Source organism: Ambystoma mexicanum, chromosome 2p (genome assembly GCF_040938575.1).
Source record: "Ambystoma mexicanum isolate Mex_15411 chromosome 2p, UKY_AmexF1_1, whole genome shotgun sequence".
In the NCBI taxonomy this organism is placed as follows: Eukaryota; Metazoa; Chordata; class Amphibia; order Caudata; family Ambystomatidae; genus Ambystoma; species Ambystoma mexicanum.
In genome coordinates this window covers 347,794,100-347,812,748 of record NC_090923.1, presented here as the reverse complement: position 1 = coordinate 347,812,748, position 18,649 = coordinate 347,794,100, and the positions used below count along the sequence as shown (strand labels likewise).

The following is an 18,649-nucleotide window of genomic DNA, read 5'->3' as shown; positions in this document are numbered from 1 at the left end:
TTGCAATAATCGAGTTTGGACATAACCAGTGTCCTGGCTAGAGTAATGCAATTCTTTTTTTTTTTTTTTAAGTTTATTAGACGATTTTGTTTTCGACGCATACGCATCTTTACAAAATTCTTTTTTTTTTTCTTTTCTTCTTTACAACATACATCGTTTGACATCTTTACATACAAAAAAAAAATCCAATATTTACAAGGTTATAAAATACTTTTTACATTCATCCTAGGATGTTTGTGTTTTTCCTCCACATGTGATTAAAAGAAGACCAAGCGTATCCAGCATATCAAATGTATATACAAATATAATAAAAGTTTAACTTATAAATTCATAAAAATTCCTCACACAGGAAACATAATAATTACCAAATGAACAAGAAGCAGCGCATAACGCACATAGGACTGGGAATCTGTTCAGAAATAACATAACATATTTCTACCATACCAATTAGCATGTTTTACTTATAAAGTGAAACAAAACCTTGGAGAGAAAAAAAGAGTAAAACCACAACACTTCACATGTTCACTAGCTCTCCACCTGCCGAGTGATTGCTTAATCAATGATTTTCACTAATCGGACAGTTGCCAAAATTATCGCATTACAAGATCCCCACATAGGAGTCCAAATTAATTCTCTTGCATTTAAAGTGTTGGTGGAATTAAATGAAGTAATAATTTTTAGTCTCTCGGCTTCAAAAGTTGGACATATGAGAAAAAGATGTTTTAAAGTTACATTGAATTCTGGCATTTTACAGAATCTGCAAATGGTATCGTCTGAATTGACGCCCTTATTAAACCAATGTTTGATTCTCATTTTAGTATGTAGCAAGTCTAAACGAAAACGCATATATATTGCGCGAGTTTCAGCACTAGGGGAGAGCATAAGGTATTGCAAGCGGGGTACCTGAGCATGTCTATATGTCGCGTATTCCGCGAAGGAGGGATATTGCGATATTTGTAGACAAGTGGCCGCCCAATCGTTCAGAAATAAGCGCCTGTGAGCAATATTGAATTTGTTTTGTAAATCTTCTGCAGGAATATTGATGTTAGATAAGATAATCCGTATGCGCTGCTGAAAACATGCAATAGACCTAGGATGGGATTCTCTCAACATAGTGAGGAAGTCTTCATATAATGAATTTTCCGCGGGGAAACTCATATTGAGGTAAGTTTGCAGGAGTCGCCAGTTGTGGCGCGAAGCCGAAGAGTTTAAACCTAGTTCATGGCGTAAAATCGCATTAGGAAGATATGCCGGAAGGCATAGAGTTACTTTCCACAACTTTGCTTGTAATTTATTTAAAAATATTGATCTAATAGATTTAAAACAAGGTCATATAAAATGGTGGCTTCTACCTTTTTGGAATAGAATTCTAGCAGAGGAACAATGGAGAATTTACAATATTTACGGAAAATGATTCTCATTTGATTTTGCAAAGGAAAAACCTTTTCAGCAATGGCTTGTTGCCAAAAGACTGCAGAAGAGTTATTTGCAAGATTATACCCTAGATAAGTTGTCTGAGAGACAATTTGAAGGTATTTGGAATCTAAATGCCAATGAAACTTACAGACCTTTTTTTTGGAAGAAAGTACCAGAATGTTTGATTTGGATGAATTTATGGTAAGGTTGTTTTCTCTACAGAATGAATTGAATACTTCTAATTTATTTTGAAGACCCGAGTGAGTGCTGTCAAATAACAGCACATCGTCAGCATATGCAAGCCAAGACAGGTGAAGCTTACCCAGCTTAACTACATTAGATTTAGAGGGATCCCAAATACCTTCAATGTCAGAGAGGTATAAATTAAACAGAACTGCTGCAAGATTGCAGCCCTGTTTAACACCATTTGCTGTCGGAATAGCTTGTGTCAAGAGGCCTTTATTATTAATGCATACTCTGAAAGTCGTGTTGTGGTGTAAAAGCGCAATCAGTGCCACCAAACCAGGGGAAAAATTGAGTTTTGACATTTTACGGATTACACAGTCAAATGCAGAAGATAGGTCCAGTGAGGCAATGAAGATCGGTCCATGTACTGGATTATGGGCTTCGGCAATTAAGTGTGCTAATATAGTAGCATTCAGTTGCGTCCCCATATTTTTTCTAAAGCCTGTCTGGACTTTGTTGAGAATATTCCTCGCTTTGATATGTTTCTCCACCTCTTTGAGTAAAAGAAGAGCGAAGATCTTGGCAGCAACATCAATAAGGGCAATTGGCCTAAAATTGTAAGGATCGTTCAAGGGGCCATTTTTATGAAGAGGGATGATAATCGAACTAACCCAAGAAGGGGGAAGCGATTTAGTTTTGAAAATCGAATGAAAAATCTTCAAAAATACATTCGCCCAAAATACCGGGTCATCTTTTATAACACACGGTGGTAGTCCATCAGGGCCTGCACATTTTGAAGATTTTTACTTTGTTATTGCGACAAGAATATCTTCTACAACCCAAGGACAAGTCTCTGGAATATGTGCCACTAAGTCAAAAATATTCACTTGATTAAATCTCTCTGGAAGTAGGTATTTTTGTTCAAAGAATCTAAACCAGGAGGTACCGTCTATTGCAGATTCCAAACAAGGCTGAGAAGAATGATTAGATCCCCTTAGAATTTTCCAAATATCACGAATGTTACATGTACAAATTAAGCGGACTATGTTCTGATTGCCAATAAGATGAAACGCTGAACGAGCCGCTTTTATCTTGTTTGTATATTTTCTTTGAATCGCCTTTTTGGCTATCATCCAACTGTTCCAATTCATAATGCCAAAGTTCTTCCTCCCCATACGTAATTCAGAATTTTTCTCTTTTTTTAAGTTAGCAAGGATAGTTGCTAAGATATTGGACGGTTGAGAAGGCTTATGCTGGCTCAGCGAGGAGTCAGCTAAAGCCATAAGATGGCGCTGTATCATGTGGATGTTCCAAGAAAGAATGACCTGAGAATGTTTCTCAGCCGTACAGGAATCAGTCTCAGTTGACTAAAAATGTCAGACGTCGACAAGTATGCATATTCCAACAAATAGAAAGAAACGGTCTGTCAGAGTGGGCCAAGGCTAGCATTTGGACCCTATCAAAGGATTCGGGACGTATCAGCAGAGTGCCCTCTAAGATGGCATGGTCTCCAAATGGAGGAAAACAAGGCTTCATCATAGATAAAAGACCAGAGAGGTATTTTGAGGTAATTATGTAATCAATGGTCGAAAAAGCATTCCCCCTATGCCAAGTGAAAGGAGTCTTTGAACAAAGTGATTTGCTTATACATAGATCCCAATTGGAAAAGAAATTACTCCATCTTAGGCTATTTGCATAGGCAGTTTTAAAATAGTAAGATGATTCAGAAGGTGGAGCTGCATTAGGAGATGCATATAAGTATGCATTGAAGTCACCACCAATCATTAGCTCTGCCGGTGGTTGTGTATATAGAGTGTCCATTATAGAATCGTTTAATAAGTTCATGGCAGCGACAATGGGCAGAGTATGAGAGTTCCAATAGAGTGATATCAACACTACTCTCCTTGGCTCAACAATGTTTATGGTGACATTAACAATAAAAACAGTTGACTTGAAACACTATGATTGATTACAAATCTAAGGTCATTGTTAATTAAAATACTAATTCCACCTGTTGGGCGCCCAACTAAAGGTTGTGAAGCTGCATTGTGAATGGCAGTAAAGCCATCTATTTGAAAGTTATGGACACACATGTTCTCTTGTAAAAAGAAAATCGATGGTAGGCTTGCTATGTCAATCTTTGCGAACCATGTTAAAAGATTATTAAAGCCACAACAGTTCCAAGATTGGATGATGAGTTTTTTACATTACGACTTTGTAGGAGGGATAGAGACTAGAGCAGCTGCCTGAACAGGAGAGTTTAATTTAGGCAGTACCCCCATTAAACCGTTCAGAGCTGAAGTTAGAGAAGCAAGTTGTGCTAAAATTTTTACATTCTCTGATGGATCAGTTAAGGCATCCTTTGTGATGTTATTTTGTTTTATCAACGCAGGGGGTATAAATTCCAAAAATTGCATGGCCTTTTCAATGGAGGGGAAAGCTTGTAATTCCAGTCCCAAAAACAAGTCGGTTTTATGCTCCCAAATAAGTTTCGCAATAATAGGCGATAATACTTTGCAGAGCATCCGATTGTTGTTGATCAAAGGCAACCTTATCCAATCCACATCTTGTGAGATTAAATTACGCAAGGACGGGATTGTGTAAAGAGTGGTCATCAGGAAAATGCGATTGATGGATGCCAAACCATTAATTTGGGGATTACTCGACCATCCAATTAAGGTTTGAGTTTCCTCAGGGATGTCATTAAAGGAAGCAAGATTACTGTTAATTATTATTGAAGGAGATGCCGACGAACGAATTGCAGCAGGCTGCATAAGGCCATCCTGTCTTTCCCCTTGAGTTATTTTTGCCAGCATTAAGCCAGAACTTGATGAAGTTGCTATGGTCCCAGTCTGAGCAAGAGGGACTGCAGGCTTCAGACTAGGCAAATGTAGGCCTATGTTCAGATAAGTCAGACATAGAAGCACACATTTCGCGGTTCTGCGTGGGAGACCCCTGTACATCTAACAGTGCGGCGCCAGGCAAAGACTGATGAATTATTGCTTGAGCTAAAGTCGAGTTCGAAGCATCAGAAGCAACAACAACTTTCTGAAGATTACTTATGCCTGTGTGGCAAGTTGTTTTTTGGTACGCTATGGGAAGAAAGAACGTATTCAAATTTGCCTGACGCGTGGCCGCAGGTGGCATAGCGCCTGCATCACAAAAGGACGCACGCAATGCACCTTGATCTTCAAGAGTATTTTCCGAAATTGGTGCAAGAAGGGAAGTACAAGAGCCTTTCTTCTTGCCTTTTTGCGTTTTTTTGGAAGATTTCAGTTGCAGTGCAATTTGACTCTCTTCAGTTAATTGACTAGAGTTCAGCTGAAGATCTTCGTTTCCAATATGCGAAGTGTTCACGAAAGCATTTTTTTTTACACAATTTGAGGAAGAACTTTTGGAAGGAGGAGGCTGCATTCGTGTCGGTAGCTAAGCAGCTCTTATTCTGTTTTGCCTTATCTTTGCGTTTTACCGCTCTCTGATAGGCTTTTTTCATTTTACGAGAAGGATGATACATGTGATTAGGCCCCTCAATATCTTGGGAGATCTCGTGTGAGTCAGCCAAGTCCAATAAGTTTGTGAGAACAGACAGACTATCAGGAGCGGAGTCAGCCGTGGTAATCGGCGGAGAAATACTCCGATTCAAGCATTTCCAAATTAAATAATTTGGAGTTATACATAATTTGTTTGATTTGTAGAATTCTATCATGTTGTAGTTTGGCTATTTCAGCCAGCTCTGTCGGCGGCGAGATAGAGTGTAAGTGTGCCATTACTTCGGGTTTAGCAACTGCATTTGCAAATGAAGTAGGCATGCCATTCAACAATAGAGGGGCATCAATCGTTTGCGTGGTTTGAGATATAGGAGTTTGCATTGAGGCGGACACAGGCAGACTCCTTCTTACAATTTCAGCCATCCGTTCAGGACAAGTTGCATGAAATTTGTGGCAGGCTTCTTGAGCCAACATAAATCCCTCGATCTTAGCAAGTTGAAGTGAATTAGAAAGCATCAAATCTTTTAGATCTTTTAGAAGTACATGTGTGAGTTAGTGACCTTTGTCTAATAGGTTTAGAATTCGAGTAAGCACTGGGAAAGAGTGAAGTTCCTGTTCTACGAAATGGGAAGAATTCCCATTAATTGGAATAGGAGAAATTGAAGGTTGCGGATAAAGTGGCACAGTATTAAATTCCTGTGGCAACTGTTTGAATGTGGAGTCATGCATGGAAGGTTCTTCAAATTGTAATTCCCTATGTAATAGGAGCTCACTTATGGGAGAGCTACCTGACTTGCTAGGTGCACAATGAATTTTAGCAATTATGGGAGAGGTAACAGGATTAGGAAGAGGAATAGTGTGAAAATGAACCTGTTCGCACGTACCACATGAGGCTCCAGCTGGGGTGGAAGGCCCCAAGGACAGACTAATACGTCTTTCTAGGGCAGCAATTATACCAGGAGCAAGCATGGGAGTATCAGAAATGGAATGTAGAACTTTACCAATCTCTCCTGAAAAGACCTCTACATTGAGGTCTTCATCATTAGCTGTTTTCAAAGAAATTAGAGTATTTGCTTTTTCAGCCAACGCTAGCTCAGGCAATTGTAAACTATTAGGCAGAGGCTCAAGGATCTGCGAATCAGGGTTCATTGTAAATTTTTGAAGGACAGCAATCTGTGTGGAGCTTGAAGGAGGGGGTTGTTGGCTAACTTCTGAGGGAGGAATAACCACCGTTTTTGGTTTAAGTGGCTTCATGATGAGAGGTGTTTTTACTGACTCTTTCAGGCATTTTCCATTCCTAAGGGTGGTAGAATTGGAATCCATCCGGAGCTAAGCCTGAATCAAGTAAACTCAGAAAAACAAAGCAACAACCAGAAATGAGCAGCAGGCAAAAATACCCTGTGAACCCTCCAATAGCCTTGAATGTAAAGGAATCACACCTCAACCCAAGCTAAACACACAATGTCTACACAAAATCACGGACATCCAGACACCACGCGCCGCGCACTGTGAACAGCAAACAGTCCTTTGCAGTGCTTCGCAGTGCGGGTGCGCTGGAGGGCTGCGTCTAAATAGATGCAAAAAATGGGCGTCGCACGGACATGGGGCGGAGAGCAGAGTCCACAGGTCACCTTTTTTGAAAAAACATACAGTAAAAAAAATGAGTAAATATATTGGGTAATATTCGAGGTACAAAACCCACTGCACACAGTCCCCTCGGCCCACAGTCCTTAAGCCTTGTGTCTTGCGACAGATGCAGGAAGAATGCACACTCACCTGATTCTGCTGAGAGTCAGGCAAAGAGCGGTGTCACACGTAAAGACTTCCTCCAGTCACGGAAGGCAGCCCAAGTGAAGCAGGAGTTGAAGGCTGAAAGACGAAGTCCTGGCGTGTAGAGAGCGAGCAGTACAGCAACAGCAAACAGTCCTTTGCAGTGCTTCGCGGTGTGTAGAGGAATGGGTGGCAAGCTGTGATAAGCTTACATGTGTAAGCAGAGGCCACGACAACCGCATTGGTTTGTTAAGTGAAAGTGTAGAATCGAGATTCCCAGAGTTTTAGTATCTTTGGATACTTCGATGGAATGGCCATCAATATTGAAGGTGCTGAAAGATGGGGCTAGCTTGTTGAGTCTTTGTTGGGTGCCCAGGATGAGGAGCTCTGTCTTGTCGTTGTTGAGACAGAGCTTGTGTTGGGCCATCCAAGCTTGGATGACTTGGTAGATGTCATTTAGGGCTTTAGAGTCAGCCATGTAATCACCAATGATGGGAATGAGTATCTGGGTGTCATCCGCATAATAGGTCTACCTTATCATGCCCTGCCGATATAGCAGATCTGTAAACACCAACTGTCCTGTAGACGCAGCCGTCACTGAACCTCTCTGCCAAGAAATTCAGTACGTGTACTAAAGGTGCCGAAACAGGATTAATACCGAAGCCTGTGCAGTTGATGCACCGTAGCTTCTGACGGTGGAATGAACATTCACTAGAGGGTGGAGTTGCACGCTTGGGCCACGAAGTATGTCCCTGCCCCTCCTGTGCGGAAGAATCATTGGGAAATCCATGGAAAGTTTCATCACTACTGAAATTGGTACCACCAACACCAACTCTGCTTGGTCCCTGCAGACTTTTGCTAGCTCCCTCGTCAGCATGATAAATGGCAGGAACTCATACTAAACTGCTCCCGTCCACTGTTGAAAGAATGCGTCTGTCCCTGCTGCTCCCGGGTCTATCCTCCAGCTGAAGTATCTGGGGGTCTGAGCGTTGAGTCTCGAAGGAAATAGGTTGATGTCTAGAGGACCCCAACTCTCCTGCACTTGTGTGAAGATGTGTGGGAGTAGCAATTTGTGTGCAGGTGAAGCTCCTCTTCGGACCATTTCCCTCCAGTTTCTAAACTCCGGCATCGTACGGCCGTCACCCCCCTCCGCCCCCACCCCTGCTAGGTCTGGGGTGTCTCTGAAAATTGCCTGGCCGTTCTAGGCCTCTATATTCTGCAGTCACCACTGCAGTTCCGTCCGCTTCCTGATCTAGAGTAACAAACTGATGATAACCCAGGCCGCCTCCGAGATGTCTGATCTTCAATCTTTGAAGAGCTCTGTAATTGAGCGGTCCTGGAAAGATGGGTTGAATCGAGGCTGTAAGAAGACCCAGTATCCAAGCTAGATTTCGAAGCGAAATAACCTTCTTCGCTATCACTAACCTCTGCTCCTTCTTTACAGCCTTGACTTTGAGAGTCAGCAACTCGAGAAGAGAGCCTTTCCTGGTGTCTATAACGAACCCCAGAAATTCTATCCTCTGAGCAGGTCGAAGGTCTGACTTGTCTGCGTTTATGATAAAACCGAGGGATGATACTAGGCTGCATACCCAAAAGGCCTGTCCTCACAGTACGTCGGCACTCTGACCTAGAATAAGAATGTCATCTAGGTTGACTATGATCCTGATCCCTTTCTCCCGTATGGCTGCTGCCACTGGTCGCATAAACTTGGTAAAGCCCCAAGGAGCTGATGCTAGCCCGAAAGGTAGGCATGTGAACCTCCTAACCTCTGTGCCCCATCGAAAGTGAAGGTACCTCCGATGCTCTACTGCTATCGGAATGGTGAGATATGCGCCTTTTAGATCATAACCAGACGAGTCAGTCTACTGTCCTGAGAAGGTCTATGAGAAGGTGTATTCCTTCCATCTTGAAATGCCGATAGGTGACCCATTTGTTCAAACTATTCAGATTGATAACTGGCCTGATCTTCTCTCCTCTGTGCACCAAGAACATATTGCTGAGGAAACCTTGGTCCTCCTGCACTTCTCGCTCTATCGCCCCTTTGTCTGCTAGACTGCGCAGTTCGCTGAAGAGCTGTTGCTCTGGGGCCATGTACATTGCTGGGGGTACTCGCGCTTGAGAGGGAATGCCTACAAACTCTAGCTGCATGCCTGATATTGCTTGCAGCACCCATGCATCACTGGATAACTCATGCCATGCATGTAAATAGAAGTGTCCTGCCCCCCACTTTTGGGGCATCTGCCCCTTGGGTACTGACCGCCAGGTGCACTCTGTTGTCTGTAGGCCCCTCTCCCTCTCTGATTCCTGGGGAAGTGGGCTTTGGCTCGGAAGGTATCTTGTTGCCTATTCTCCCAGTACTGTGGCCTAGGTCCCTGGGGGCGGGTCTCTTCTGCAGGTTAGAACGACCAGACACTGTTGCCGTCCCATCCCTTCGAAAACCCGACCCCTGAATGTTCTTCGAATGGAGCTCTGCTCTAGGTCTGAGTATATTCCCACGAACTGCGCCATTTCCTTGGCAAAGGCTTCCCCGAAGATAGGTTTTTCGCGCCCTCCCCTGTCTCGTATGAGGGTAGGTCACTGAGCTTGCTGTCTATTTTTTACAACACTTCTCTCCTTCTCTGACTAGAGAGCACAGTTAGCGTTGCCCAACAGGCAGAGTGCTTGCTGTGCCCAGCTGCCTAGGGCTCATGCATCCACTGGCGCCCCTGTATCTTTGGCCCTCTCAGCTAGGTCCATAGTCTTTGCGAGCGGGCCCGCAAGATCTAGGAGTTTGTCTTGGCATCCACGCGATGCTGGATCCACTACTTACCTGATGTCATTGGTTGATTTGGTGACAAATCACCATCTTGGATCGGAGTCTGGGGTGTCAGTCACCTTTCCTGGCAGATCTGGCCTAGGGCATTATGCCCTCATCTTGGCTCGTATCTCTGTCTAACGGACGTCTTATATGTTGAGCCATATAATGCGCACTCTGGGCAATGGCACCCAGTCTGTGGACTTCGAATGCCGGATCGCCTCTGGGTCAACCATGTCCACTAGACTCATCTTCCGGAGACTGTTTGTCGACGATGGGGTCTTGAGGAGCTTCCTCTTCTTCCCGTTTGTCGTCCGGTGAATAACCGGCATTCTCTTCCTCCCCTTCATTGTTCACCCATGGGTCAGGGGGTTGAGAGCCTGGCACTGTCGCCTTCAGTAGAAAAGCTTTCTTTAGCCTACTGAAAGGGGCGATCAGCTTTTGGGGTCCCATGTCTACCTCTTCCAAGTGGCTCGGTGGTGTGAAAGAGGTGGTCCTTTTGCGAGTCTTCTTACAGCCCTCTTTCTCAACCCCTGACTCGGGGTGTCGTGCTGACATTCCCTCTCCAGGGCTATCTACCTTTCTTTTCCTGGACCTGTCCTGGGACGACTTCTGTTTGGAACGCATAGCTTCCTGGAGGTCTAATCTTTGCTTGAGTGGCTGCACCCCTCTGCAACTGCTTGTGACAATGAGTCACCCGACACTCTCTTAAAACTGAGAGATTTGTCATCCTCACACACTGTGGGTTCCTCTACCCATTCCTCTGAGCTCCACTCAGGGGAGGTGCTCTGTGACATCCTGGGCTCATCATACTGTGCCATATTTAGGTGCTCGAACAAGCGAGCTGTCACGGAACTCAGCTGTTGCCCGGGGATGTCTGTGTCAGCGTTCTGCTTGGTGCTTAAATCCTTAGAAGAAGAAAAAGATTTTGCTTGTGTCGCTATGAGGATATAAGCGCCCTGTGTTGCTAGACGAACGAGCACTGCGTGAGACGTTCGAACTTGCTGCGGTGCTTACCGGGATGGTAGGCATTAAATGTGCTCCGGCTTTGTCCTATTGCCCCGTGGCACTGTGTTTAGGTGTGCTGCTTCGTGACGGCAAGACTTTATCAACAGGGTCTTAGTGCCCTTTGCTCCTCGCCTGAAACTGTTGTTGTAAGAAGGTGGGGCCGGCTGCCAGATTCGGGCGTGTTTGTCGCGGCTCCGACCCAGACCTCCTGAAGGAAGAAAATGAAAGTATGCAAATGAAAAGAAAACCTTCCGCTTCTTGTGGCGCTCTACAGCACGCGCTGCTCTGGTAACGTTATAAATCGCACGCACGTTGTAAAGGTATTAAATTTGCATTATACACCAAACCGATATTATATATACATCTACGCTATACACATTAAAGTGTGATTTCAAAATCATTTAACTGTGGAGGCAGCAACAAAGAAAGAGGAAGAGGCTTCTGAGGAAGCTCTTATAAGCAGGGGCAGATCCTGATAGACCCTCTTGTCCTATTCCGGACCCGAGGATTGTGGGGATTTGTAGTTCAGGAGTCATTTTACTTATATTGTTTAAACTGTACACCCCTTTTTGTCCAAACCTCCAGAGGAGATTTGGGGGCAACAAAAATGTATTTTAAGTTGTAAGAAAAGTTTGAAATGTTTAAAATGAATTGAAATGCCGTGAGAGCAGTAATAAAGAAGGAAAGCATAATGCTCGCCGCCTGTCTTGACATCGAATCTTGTCATATGTATAAAGTTTTAATAAATATGAATGAAGACAAACAATGGAATAAATACTATGTGCTTAAAAATTAATTTTATTGGTTTGTTTTAATTTGTTCTCCAGAAAGACTCTGCATGTTACTATGGGTATGTGTATTTCAGACAAGTTCGTGATAAAACACTGAAGAGAGGCTATTTTCAGAAGGTAATTACTTTCATTTCATCATTAATTTAGAGAATAATTGAGCATTTGTTTATTGATCTGTGGCTTTTGTTTCTTGTACAAACTATAAAATGTGTAATTTTGGAAAATCTATGTCGGCATCAGTTATCTTTACATACCGGCTGGGTTTAGACCATTTTGGTTATATACATATTCTGATCTAGATAATATTGACGATTAAGATGGACTAATCCATCCAGTTAAGTTCTACTTTTCCACCCTTCTCATAGCTGTGGGAGCACTTAACCAATGAGGCACTTACTCCTCTTTAAACTCCATCTCTTAAATCTTGAAGCTGGTCCAAAAATCGAAGAACATTCATATCCTTGGCCTGATTTCTGTATATTTCTGTCCTTGATAAATACAAATATATCAAGGTTGCCAGTTTGATCCTTCATAATTGTGTCCACCATCAATTTCAGTTTGCAATTATTTCCCGGGTGCCAGGTTATTGGACATTTTCAAACTAGATTGCGTTTTTTGTGGGGTGTATCTTGCCCTGCTCGGAGATGGACTTGCAATGCTTGAGCCCCAACGTGATATCCATTCCCAGGGCCTTTTCTGTGCTGGATACAGAGTTCTAGCCTGATGTCAGTCATAAGACAGCGGTGCACCCACTTGAATATGCTGGGACCCTGATAAATTGAGTGTTCAAGGTGTTAAAGCGGCACCTGCGATGGTGACATACTTAGGAGCAGCAGGTTCCCTTTTCTACTCTTTTGCCAATGGGTAAAGTGAAGATCTTCTCATGGGGCTGTTAGGGAGAATTCTCATTCTATGGCTAATTTCTATTACCTATAGTGTCCCCCAGCAGCTCTGCTGGATTTGAAGGGTTTGTTTCTTTTTACCTGCTAAGAGTGAGACTCTTTTTCCCACTCTTGGGCATTTTTGCTATGTGTGTTCTAGGCTATGTTTGTGTTTAATGCCTATGGGGTTTTTCTCAACCCCATAGGAACCATCTTTATTCACATGTATTTATTCACAGGGGTGTCGTAGCGACCCCCAAACAGACTCCACACCCTGGGACTGACTGGTGTCTCCCAGGGCATGTAAAGTCCCCATTGACTTTACTAGTCAAATCCTATGAACTAAACCAGTATAACCCATCTTACTATGGAGGTACTGGAATGGGTTAATAGTTTTTCCCCTATGTTCATTTTCGAGAGGGTACCGTACAGTCCCTCTCTCAAAAGTTTCTGGCTGGTGGCAGTGGTTACTACCATAAATATTCGACCGCAAATATTTCCCTATGCAATTTTTCCCATTGTTCGAAACTACCACTTTTTCTGACGGCTTCTAACATACCGCCGGTGCATTTTAATATTAACTTTAATCCGGTAGGTTTTATTTGCCAGAACTTTAATATAACTTCTTTCTCGTGTCTTTCTCTAAACGCCTAACCCAGTTCGGGGATCCTTTGTTAGTCCTTTTGGCAGGCTTCTGCCGAGAAGCCCTCCTTTCGGCGCCACCAATTCTGGGGTGTGTCCATTGTGTGGGAGGGGGGGGAGTAGGACCCCTGGACAGGGTTGCCTCCGTAACCCATGTTGCACTCTATCCTGATAGGCTGGAGGATCTCCCGCCAAGATGACTACTCCACTGTGTGAGTGACAGCTAGGCTGTATGAATGAATATCTTTTTGCATAAAAGCAGGGTCCTGAGGACTGGAAGAGCAAGACGTTGCCACTGGAACTAATAAGCCGAAGAGGAGAGAAGCCAAAGGCATCTGCAACGACTGAACCACCGGTGAAGCCCTGGTGCAGCGTTTCACCACTTTTCTCCACAAGATGAGAGAAGATATTCACCTGCAAGAGCCTTCTTCCCTTCAGCTGGTGGGACCAACCAGTTTTCCAATCGCCTTCCCGGACCTGCCTTGGTCGAATCTCCCGTACCCTGTACTCGGAGGCCGGATAGCAAGGCACCAGTCCACCCGGACCGCGATTTAAAGGAGCGTACCTTTTTATTCGCCGTGCAGCACCGCGGATGGTTTCATCCCTGGGTAGTGCAGTAACTCGAACCTTCCTCCACGACGAGAGCATCTCTTCCTCTGCTGGATCACCCGAACTGCAGGAACTACCAGGAACAACCGCCATCGCAGGAGCCACTTCTTCATTTAAAGGTACATTGTTTCACCAGGCTGCCCTTTCTTCGCGGTAGCACTAAAGGTGTTTTAAATCCTTTACCTACGTTGGCTGCCCCTCTCTCAACATTGTCTTTCGCTTTCTGCATCCACCTTTTCAAATCGTTAACCAAAGACTCGACTGCAGCTACAAGAACATTTTTGCTCCTGGGCCCATGCCCTGTACCACTGAACCTGGCACAGGCCTACTGACTCTGGCTACATTTGTTAGACCTGCCTTCTTTAGATTGATTTTCACTGTGAACTGTGTTGGTGCACCTATTTCTTTTAACTACCCTTTCCTTCCCATTTTGCTCAGTTTTCACTCTGGTTCACTTGGTCTACAATTTAACTTGGGAGTGTGTTTATTTTTCCTTTTGACTTAATTTAACTTGCTTGATGACTGTGATAAATGTGTTTTATTAGAGGTGTATAAAATAAATATATATTTACTTTTTAAATACAAAGCTTTGGTCAGAGTTTCCTTGTTCCATAATATGGTAGTCCTATTGTGTAAACCCTGAATACTGTTCATCTCCCTCTTGAGAAAAGTCTGACTGCTCAGCCACAGCTACCAACCAAATCATTGTGGTACGGACTGATACCAAAGGGGATTTATTGCTATCACCTGTAGTCCTAATCTTGTGTAGTGCTCCCTAAGGGAACTGCACAGGATTCTGCTTAACAGGGGCAGTTGTTCTTTTACCACCAGAAGTCTGCTTGACCAAAGGAGTGGTTGTGGCATGGGAATGTGCATGAGCAGGATCGACTGGTGGGAATCTTTATTTATAATGGATAGTGTCCTCCCACGTATTCCTCATCTTTAATATATCCAATATCCTGCTGAGAATATGCCTCTGGTGTTTAGGATTAGCCCATAAGGTTGATAATTGTGGCTCGTGCCAGTTGATGTCTGTTAAGTCCTTGAAGGAGAGTAGGGGGAACCTCACCCTAGGTAGACACCTATCCAAATCCCCTTACACTACCCCATCAAAAATGAGGTCGTCAGACAAGTGATCGAGGGAGTTTTCACCTCACGAAACTAAAAGGCGCAGTAAACAAGCTATGCGTGATGGTTTAAGATCCCGACACTCGTCAGCACATCAGAAGTCTAGGAATGGATTCCATTGGTCCTGATAGTCTTCCTCTGACTCTTCACCCAATAGGAAACTGGTATGTTTTCTGGGTAAGTCGGCTTCAAAGGCCGAACTGGAGGAATTTCGCCTCAGAATGTTAGGTGTTTATCAAGGTGGCACCATCCACCCCTCCAGTGTAGCGAAAAAAAGGCATCCAGCTCCATTGTGCCTCATGAGGCCGACAGGGCGTCGTCAAAATCTTCTGCACATGCACCTAAGAGCCCAAGCAGTAAATCCTCTGAACTTTTCTCGAGGGGGGATCTTGTGATTTGGCTCCTCGGGTCAAGTTGAAGCCATCATCTTCCTCTTCTGCTCCGTTGAAGGAATCCGTGTTGAGTTCTTCGACGCCGAAGCCATCTATATCCTCAAAGAATTTGTTGAAGGTTTATAAGCCTTTATCAAAAAAGCACTATTTCAGGCGATGCGTTCCATTTATGAGGAGAAGGTGGAGGATCAGAAGCCTTCTGTTTAGTTTGTAATATTGCAATCCAAATGCTCCAGAAGAGTTAATCTGTGATGAGTCATTGTTAAGAGGCATGGTGGACATCTTGAAGGATGCTAGTGGCCTGGATAATTCTCAAAGTGGATTTTGCTGCTCCTGATTTGACTGGGCATGCTGATGCCTCATATAGGTCAATCATGGCCAAATTGACAGAGTATTTAGGCTGGAACAGGCCTGTTGCAGAATGAGAAGGATGATCTTATGAACATCCTTGATAAGGGCCAGCGTAAGGATCCTTTTCTACCTTTCCATACAACACTGAGCAACAATGTCTTAGAAAACTGGAATAAGCCTGATACTACTCCAACAGTTAATACGAACTTGACTAAGAAGTACAGGCCTTAGGCTGTGGATACAAAATTTCTGTTGAAACCTCCATCTTATGAAAGGTTGTTCAGGCTGCCATTAACATCAAAGGTGGCTGCCTATCCCACAATCCCCCCAGATAGGGATGACCAAAGATTTGACGCCCTGTGGGGGGGGAAAAGCTGTTTTCGGCATGTAGCATGCCGCTAAAAGCCATTAATGATACTTGTGCTCTAGTAAAATATTCATACATTTTGTGGGAAGTTGTGGCAATGGCTGTTCAACACATTGCTGACGGTCAGTGAAGGGAAGGCTTCCTCAGCATTGTGCGGGTGGCAAAGATGTTATGTGCCAGTTTCTGCAGACTGGTTTAGACACCTCCGATTGCGTCGTTATGCTATGGCGCTGAGCGCTGTAACCAGGTTTGTGTGGCTTGGCAAGTCTGGGTTTGTCCCGGACGTTCAGGCAAGGCTGTTGGATAGACCTTTTTGATGGCTCACATTTGTTCGGTTCAAAGGCCTACAAAAGTTTGGAAAAGCGGCAAACTTTCAGATCAGCTGTAAAATCATTGCAAGCAGCGATTCGGCAAACACAGCAATCCCATTCGGCCTCTCAGAGTTTGAGGGGTCGGTCCTTTCAATTCTATTCTAAGGTTGGAAGAGCGAGGGGACAATTCTTACAAAGGGGACAGTGGAGACTACCTTGTGGTTCATGAGGAAGTGGGGTTAGAGCTGCGCACGTGCACCATCTGACTTGTTGCCGTCTGTGGCATCCACAACACCAAAACCTCTTTGAGGCCTTAATCCATTGTACTGTGGTGGGAGGGAGACTGACCTAGCATTTTGAAGAATGTCCGAGCATTACTTTAGATCCTTGGGCCTTGCAAACAGTAGCCCATGGTTAGTCTGGCATTCTTGAAAAGGCCTCTAAATTCTCCACCAAGCTGCCATTCTTCGAAGGATCCAGATCCACTCCTCTTACAGGAGGTTATCACCCTGTTAGAGAAAGGTGCAATAGAATTGGTACATGAAGTGTAGAGGAATCAAGGATGGTACTCCCCCTTGCTTCCTATTTCCCAAGAAGGACAGAAGACTGCGACCAATATTGGACTTGAGACCCTTGAACAAGTTCCTCAAGATGGTAACTTTTGCAGATCCTCCAGGCCCTTTTGCTCTAGGATAGGATGGTGTCGCTCGATCTTCAGGATGCTTTCTTCCATGTGCCCATGCGTTCCAAGCACAGGAAGTACTTGAGGTGTGCCGTCTGCAGTTCTCATTTTGAATTCCACCATTCAGGCTCCTCTCCGACTTGAGGGTCTTCATCGGTTTATAGGAGTAGTGGTGACAAGTCTAAGGATGGGAGGGATTCACATCTACCCCTACCTGGATGATTGACTGATTAGGACCTGTTCTCCTGAAAAGGTTCTGGATCATCTCTGCATCCTGGGCGCTTCCTCAGGGCAATCTTCGCCACACAAAGTGAGGGCTCAGCATATTCTGCTGATGGTCATGAAATTTCAGAATGCCCATACTCCTACGGCCTGTCCCCTTTCCTCCATACTTGTGGGACATCTGTGGGTCCTGTGAGACGGGACCGGAGCACTTTGTAAAAAGCTTCCAAATGTTTTTCTAAAATGTGTCCCTCTTTCCTGCGCGGGGTCCGGCACACGGCCGTAACCTCGCCCACCTTGCCTCCACCCCACGCATCGCCCATCAGTCCTTTTTCTCCGCTCGATCGGGGCCGGACGCACTTGTATCCTCAGAAGGTTTTCTTCCCCTTTTTCCTCTCTGGCTCTCGCTGGCGTTCGTTTACTAGTTTGTCTATGTCTTTCAAATTAGACTTTCCAGATTGTTCATCGTGTCACCGTCGCTTCGCAAGGGCGGATCCACATCCTCTTTGTTTAGAGTGTTTGGGTCCGGAACACCGTTGGGACTCCTGTTTTTACTGTGACTCCCTTTCGGTCCGGGCACTTCAATGTCAGTTGGAGCGGTGGGAGGAGGTGTTCCGTTGAACTCCTCCTTCACATTTTCAGGCGTTCATCGACGAGAAGAAAAAAAGCCTGATAAGTTCTTTACTTTTTAGAGCACCCCGACCGGGGGATACCTTTCCGGGTTCCTCTCGGCCCAGGAGGGGCGTTGATCGCTCTGTTACTGGGGGTTCGCCCTAGAGTGCCCGTTGGGCCTAATAATTGTACCAGAGTTTTCTCCGAGGGTCTCCGTAAGGGGCCTGTGAACACCGGAGTTACTCCGAGGCCCATCCTGTGGGGGCTGTTTGTAGATCCAGTTCTACTGAGTCGGGGCGGGGTACCAGAGTTCGCTCGGAGGTCTCTGTCGGCTTCCCTCAAAAACAAAACCGGGGTGCACCCCGAGGCCTTGGCTGGGCTTGTAGTTACCGAACGGATGTTCGAGGCCCGCGCTGAAAAGGCTGTTACCGGGCCTCGGTCCGAGGTCCCTCGTACAGATGCTAAAGCTACCAACAGTTCTGAGAGGCCGTTCAAGGCTTTGTCGGTGTAAGCGCACCGTTCCCGCTCTTGTGGTGACACCAGGTCTGTTGATGGGGCAAAGAAGCAAAGTTCTTCTTTTACCGGCAGTGCCAAGGTCTTTCCTTCGAAGGCTCAGTTGGCGGTTTGTATGTCACAGAAACATTCCAGGCCTCATAGTACCGGCTCGGCCGAGGTTCCTTATGTTAAGGCTAAGATTAAGACCCCTGATCCATCGACGGGGACCCCTGCCTCACTTCCTCACGTGCCGCAGTTCCCCTCAGATGAGGACAAAATGGCACCATTTTAGGTGCTACTTACCGGCCGGTTTATGATGGGAACGCACGGATGCCTCTTCCGCACAATGTTTCGTTGCCCGCGGGGGCAGCTCCTTTGATTTATGTTGATATGTCGGTGGAGGGGCCGGTGTGGCACCCTTCCCCGTTACGTCCCTGGATTTGTCCTCCTCATGAGAGGCCTCCTCAGGTTCTGAAACAATCCCCTGAGGATGCCTTTTTCAGT

General features: G+C 45.0%; 1 protein-coding gene across 2 annotated transcripts in view; it reads left to right on the top strand.

Moving 5' to 3' along the window:
* Nucleotides 1-18,649, top strand: part of DENND6A (DENN domain containing 6A) — a 1,713,534-nt gene that overhangs the window by 482,927 nt on the left and 1,211,958 nt on the right. For both annotated transcript variants that reach the window (XM_069643682.1, XM_069643681.1), the window contains exon 5: nt 11,490-11,570. In XM_069643682.1, the coding sequence (XP_069499783.1) occupies nt 11,490-11,570 (81 nt within the window). The remainder of the gene's footprint in view (nt 1-11,489; nt 11,571-18,649) is intronic.